General features: G+C 44.5%; 1 protein-coding gene across 1 annotated transcript; it reads left to right on the forward strand.

The window, feature by feature from the left end:
* Window positions 1-5,029: 5,029 nt before the first annotated feature.
* Window positions 5,030-5,560, forward strand: LOC104901199 (uncharacterized). The gene has a single exon (XM_010688750.1). It carries the CDS (start codon window positions 5,030-5,032, stop codon window positions 5,558-5,560), a length of 531 nt encoding a protein of 176 aa, XP_010687052.1.
* Window positions 5,561-6,585: the final 1,025 nt, after the last annotated feature.

The following is a 6,585-nucleotide window of genomic DNA, read 5'->3' on the forward strand; positions in this document are numbered from 1 at the left end:
TGACCCTGGTTGTCACCTCAGCCTCAAGAAGGTCCAGCTCATTCTTCTGTGCGTCAATACTCGCTTGGAGATTCATGATCTCCTGACGCAAATAGTCTTCCAGCTTAGTCACCCTCTGCCTAATCTCTTCCAGCTCCTCTTCGTTTTTCTTCAAAGTCTCCCCCATGTCCTCCATAGTCTTATTGCAAGACTCCAATTCAGCGCCTTTGGACTTCGCGTCCAATTCAGCCTTCTCCATTCTCTGCTTCATGGACAGGTGACCCTTCAGTAGAGACGAGATCTCCCTCTTAGCCATTAGGAGATGTTGAGAAGACTGCACAAGAAAAGATAGGATATCTGTTATTCAAAAGTCGTAAGTCATTATAGCATAGTGTTTCAAAGGGGAGAGCAAGTGTCTATACCTGGAATAGGAGCTCTAGCCCATCTGACATCATGCGGGGGAGAGTATGGTCCTTGATCCTTTCCATTGCGCTGGGAAAGAGGAACCTGTCAGCTTCAGCTATATGGACCTCTCCAACGACATGAAGTCGTTAGGGACGGTCACAGTATAAGAAGGCCCACTCTTGTCTGGAGGGGCCAGGAAGTCAGTTTTGCGCGTCTTAGACGCAGCGTCATGCTCGTCCTCCAAGTGGACGACAACTGCTGTGTCTTTCTTCGTTGGCGCTGACGACAGAGACGCATCGTCGTTAGAGGACTCCCTCTTGCGTTTGCGCAGCATCTCAGCTAACGCTTGCCCGTCCAAACTCCCCCTAGGACGCGACTGCGACGAACCTATCCAAGAGTGTCTGAGTCAATAACACGAAACCCTTCCTTGGAAAGTCCTACTCAAAAATAAAAATCAGAGAGAATAGATAGACTAACCAGATGCCATAGATGAACAACTGTCTTTAGAAGTAAATAAAATCCTTCTGAATTGCCTGTCTTCCTCTGGCACTTTCAAGAATTTGTCACAGAGACTCTAAGATTCGTCGCGATGCGACAATAGTTTTGGGTTGAGACCTGCAGAAGAAACGATGTAAGAGTAGTGTTAACAACATGACGCAAACGTTAAAAGTTTGAAAATAAAACACACCTTTGGTGTTCCAACCGCTAACCAAGGACGTCCCAGCTTCCCCTAGCGACGACCTCTTCACAAACACAAACCTGTTTTTCCAACCTCTGTCATTCGACTGTATTCCTCCGACCAGAGGCTCTAACCTTGCCTTTGCATGTAGGGCTATCCTATTTTTTGCTTTGACCCTAATCTCATAGTGTAACAGTAAGTCGTGGAGGGTGAAGGCTTCTTCCCACGACGCCGTCACCTTGTCGATGACACTCAGAATCCTCCAGACTTGGGGCATGATTTGCCCAGGGTTGATTTGGTAAATTTGCATCAGATCCCTTGCCAGGGGGGTGAAGGGAAGTCTAAGACCTATTTTGAAAGGGTATTCGTAGAGCACCACCCATTTTTGGGGACACAACTCTGGTGGTTCGTCAGACTCAGCGTTCCTAATGATAGTACACTCGGGCAAACCCCCTAAATCTAAAAATCTTACCATGTCTTCTTCCGACATCGTTGACAGTTCATCTTCGTTCTCACTCCTCTGTTCCAAAACCTTGTCTTTCCCTTTCGATTTTTCTTGGTTTTTTACAAAAGTCCTAATGCTACGTCTGCTAGGTGCCATGAGATCAGTAGAAGAAGAGAAAGTAGAACGAATTAAAGGAAAAAACGAGCGAAAAAGTGCGAAATTACCTGGTGTCAGCGATCGATTTTCCGGCGGAGAGAATAATGGAAGTTAAGGAAATTGCCTTACTTGAAGAGAGAGAAAGATTTGATGAAGTTGGAGTAAGAGTTGGGATCTTTAAACCGCCCAAGTTATTTATGCCAACAAAGAGTAATCATGATAATCGTGCCAACGGTTATAATTAAAACGGCTATTTAAAAAGAAAACTACCTTTTGTATTTTGAGACCCTTGAACTACCAAAAATAACCGCTTAAACGGATCCCCTTTCCTTCCTTGTATCTCCTTGGGAATTGTTTTTCTATAATTGACAAAAGCGAGATTTCTCTTGTGATTTTTGATATCTTAATGACTTAGATAGAATTTCATTTGATTTATTGATTTTTCTTAACAATTGTCTCATGGGTTTTGTGTTACCCCGATTCAACAATTGCGGGAAAATTGTTATGGCTGAATTTTTTGACAGGATGACTCTGACGCAATGACGTGATGACTCGATGATGCCATCTGACATGATGACGAAGTAATTATGACTAGAAGACACAGTGAAGGACGCGAGATTGGAGCAGAGCATTAATTAAGTGGTAACGGTCCAGCTAAATAAGGAAGGAGTGTAATAAGGCATAAATTCAGCCGTTAAAGAGCAAGGATCATGACGTTGGAGCGTAAATGGAGAAGATCTCCCATGATTGAAGCGCCAAAGTTAATGTAGTAATTAGTGAATTCATTTTTGTATTCGTTGAGAAAAAGCCAAGGGAAAAAAGAAGGCATATAAAAGGGAGAGAGAGGTCATTGACATGTTTTTTACACAACATAATTGGATGAACACTGGAGAGAAAATAACATTCTTGTAACGACAGTCAGTCACTAAGAAAGATAGTAAACCATATTAGTTTGGTGGATCTCCATCCACCCGCGGTTTTTACCCACCTTCATAGGGGTTTTCCGCGTCACCATTTTTCTGTTTTTATCCCCTTTGATCCCCTTTGCATTTTTTTGTCGCATTGTCTTAAACATAATATGGTTAAATCGTCCCAAACTTTAATGTCGTCCCAAGTGACAAATTTTAGCATAAACAACTGTTTTGGTACTTTTATCCTAATTAATTAACAAATCCAAATATATAATAATACACTATATAGTAATTTAGAATATAATGTCAACAATGGAACTTGAAGATTACGTAAAAATACTTCGAACAACGTATATTATCATAAATAATAAATAATCAAAATATCTACATATTGGAAGTTCATCAAAATCCTAATACTTAATTCATAACTAATATGTTTCTAAAAATACCATAAAAACATACTAAAAATGTAGTTGTAGCCTTACAAAGCTAACTAATACTAAGATCTAGCAAAACAATGATGGTAGTCAATTTGAAGCCTCAAGTAGTGTCCGTCTATTCTTGATCTGTTGGACCTTTATTATTTTCGTTTACCTTCAAAAGAAGAAAAAAAGGGCCAAAATTATAACTAGCACGTGATGTAATATGAAAAAGTTACTCTAATAAGTCTTCACGAGATAAAAAAAAGAAATATATGTGTTTGGACCCAATATTGCCTGGTGGGCCACTACATGCTCCAAGGCTCCAAGGTTTGCTGCCAGCGTGGAAGTCCTCTAGTGGGACACACCTAGAGATGGCAATGGGTAGGATCTGGACAGGGTCCTCTAGGATCCAGATCCAGATCCAGATCCGTTTTTTAGACAAGGATCCATATCCTACCCGGATCCACTGGGTAATAATAATGAGGATCTAGATCCAAAACGGATCCTTGCTTGTTGTCTTCAAACTAACCTAATTTTCACAATAATTAAAGATTTTAAATAATAAAGTCATCTAATATCAACCAAAAAATACATTTAATTTTTGAAAATAACCATTGCAACTACTTACAATTATTCAATCATCAAATTGTAGATTAGTTATCAACCCAATTTTCGAACTTAATTATCATGTAAATTCGCACAAAAATCACACATAATTAGAATAATAATCTGAAATTCAAGCGAAAATCCGTTTTACATGTAAACACTAATATTATAATATTATCAAAATATGATATTAAATTATAATAATAATATTATAAAAATGGGTAAATGGATTTGGATCTGGTAATAATTTAGGACCCGGTCCAGATCCATTTTTTTAAAGGAGGATCCAGATCCTACTCGGATCCATAGGGTCCAAATTTGAGGATCCAGATCCGTGAAAAATGGATCTGGATCCACGGATCCGGGTAGGGTCCATTACCCACTGCCATCTCTAGTCACCCACCTGCCTTAAATAATGTGCCAGCATTGTAGAGACATTTTTCACACATTTCAACACCTATAAATACTGAGCAGATCCCCATTTATTGAGGTAAGGAATACTAGACAATCCACTTCACAAATCCCAATTAATACACATCAACTGACTTGATCGTCGGAGGGGCGATCCCGGATCCACCCCCGGGGTAGTCTAACTGTCGTTCTGTGCAGGTCTCCTAGCAGTCTCCGAGCATCCGGCCCTCGTTAATCCTAATCCCGATCCATCCCACCTAATACAAGTTTTTACCGGAAACGGGTTGGCGCCGTATGTGGGGACATCGAGCTAAAAGTCATGGCCATCACTCGGAGAAACCGGAGGCGACAAAGGATTCCCATCCCCTCTCACCACTCGAGGGCACCATCCCATGAGGTGGCCGACGAGACGACGAAGAACCCCCGGCAGGCTCTAATACTAAGCTTCCAGGTAGGAGGAGAAGGTACCTCGAACATGCCTCCTCTGCCTCCTTTGCCTCGACTTGTGATTGACCGTAATCGAGTAGAGAACCTCGATCAACCCCAGGTCATAGCCCTTGATCCACCGAACTCACCGCGGGTGTCTCAACGGGCAACTCAGGCCGCCCCCAGCAAAGGGGACGCGCGACATGTGATCAACGAGCGTTACCTAAGGAACGGTAATCGTGACGCTCGAGAAGTCCTGAACGAAAAACGAGCGCAGTCCAGGGTGAGGAATACGCCTCCCAGTCCTAACCGGGAACAGAGGGAACCTCGAGAGAGGGAGCCTCGAGAGAGGAAACCTCGGGAGAAGGAGCCCTAGGAGCAGAGAGAGCCTCGAAAAGAGAAAGAGCCTCGACATCGATGGGGTCATAGACAGCGGGCCTCGAGCTCTAAATCCAGCCATGGAAGTCCAAATGGGTAATTTAGGGTTCTCAATGCCCTTCGGGGAGAACATCATGAGGGTTCTCACCGCTCGAAAGGTTAAAGTCCCCCCATCGATCATTACGATGGAACAACGGACCCTATTGACCACATGGCAGCTTTCAAAGCGCAAATGAGCGTTCAGACCAGTAGTGAGGCGGCATGGTGCAAATTCTTCCCGACCACTTTAAAGGGGTTGACCTTAACCTGGTTCACCGAGCTTCCCTCTGGGAGCATATCGAGCTTCACTGCCCTCGAGGAAGCTTTCAAGCAGAACTTCATCGCGGGTAGAAGACATCGAAAGACCAGTATCCATCTCATGTCGATTAGACAACGGAGGGAAGAAGACCTAGCCGACTACATCAAGAGATTTAACGAAGAATCGCTAAAAGTTTCTGATCTACAGGATAGCGTCGCATTCACCACGCTCATGTCCGGGTTATATCCATCGAGCAGATTCGAGCTGAAGCTCGCGAAAAGCGAGGCCTCGTCGTTCTCAGAAGCCATGAATCTTGCTCAAAAGTTCATTCAGGCCTCCGATATCTGCAAAACGCATGAGGAGCCTAGCTCCCGAAAGAGAAAGCACGAATACACCCCTCGAGCGGATAACCCTAGGGATGTCCCTCGAAAAGAAAAAGACTAGAAGCCTCGACTGGAAAACAACTAGAATGACCCCCGGTATAACTTGAATCAAAGAGATATCTATCTGGATATCAAAGGGAAGTATCCCCTACCAGAGCCTAATCCCATCCGAACATCCGTCAACAAGCGAGATAAAAGGCTCTGGTGCGAGTTCCATCACGAATGTGGTCACACTACACGTGACTGTCGAGAACTAAAGAGAGTGCTTGACAAGCTAGCCGACAAAGGGAAATTGAACCGATATCTGAACGACCCAAAAGAGAAGAAAGTTGAACCCCCCCAAGAAAAGCAGACTCCAAGTGATGAGACTGCAGGGTATGTTAACGTCATTGCGGGAGGGTTCGCCTCGGGCGGCTTAACCAGCTGCTCTCGCAAAAAACACCTCTACACCCTGAAGCACCGGAGTGATGCAACCTTTTCCGCAGTATGCCCGACTATGATCTTCAAAGACAGCCATCGACCATACAAACCCCGCGTGACGACCCTTTGGTTGTCGAAATGAAGATAGCCAATCTGCGGGTAGATCGAGTTCTGATTGATAGCGGGAGCTCTGCGGATATCATCACTATGGACTGCCTAAGGAAGCTGAAATACGAAGAAAAGGACCTCGCCCCCATCGACCAGCCGTTGGTGGGATTTGGGGGACAATCCGTTCACCCCCTCGGTTCAGTCAAACTGCCCACACGAATGGCGGAGAAGGGGGCAGGTTGGAATGTCATCATCGACTACCTAGTGGTCGACACCAGCGTTCCTTATAATGTGATCATAGGGCGCCCCACACTCAACAAAGTAAAGGCCGCCATCTCGACGTATCAACTGCTCCTGCAGTTCGAGGGGGATGACGGGAAGGTCGCTCTATTGTTCGGCGACCAGAAGTCCGCCTGAGAATGCTACGTCAACAGTTTGAAAAGCCGTAACGAGGGCATCTCCCGAAAAAGAAAGTACCCCGACCCAGAGGAGCCCCTTCCTGTGATGGGACTCTACATGGCCGATAACCCAAAGCGGTACGAGAGGCCTCATCCTACA

The sequence above is a fragment of the Beta vulgaris genome, chromosome 8 (assembly GCF_026745355.1).
Source record: "Beta vulgaris subsp. vulgaris cultivar EL10 chromosome 8, EL10.2, whole genome shotgun sequence".
NCBI classification, from domain to species: Eukaryota; Viridiplantae; Streptophyta; class Magnoliopsida; order Caryophyllales; family Amaranthaceae; genus Beta; species Beta vulgaris.

Excerpts from the sequence above, each read along its gene's own strand:
- LOC104901199 (XM_010688750.1), top strand. The coding sequence starts at position 5,030 with ATGGCAGCTTTCAAAGCGCAAATGAGCGTTCAGACCAGTAGTGAGGCG.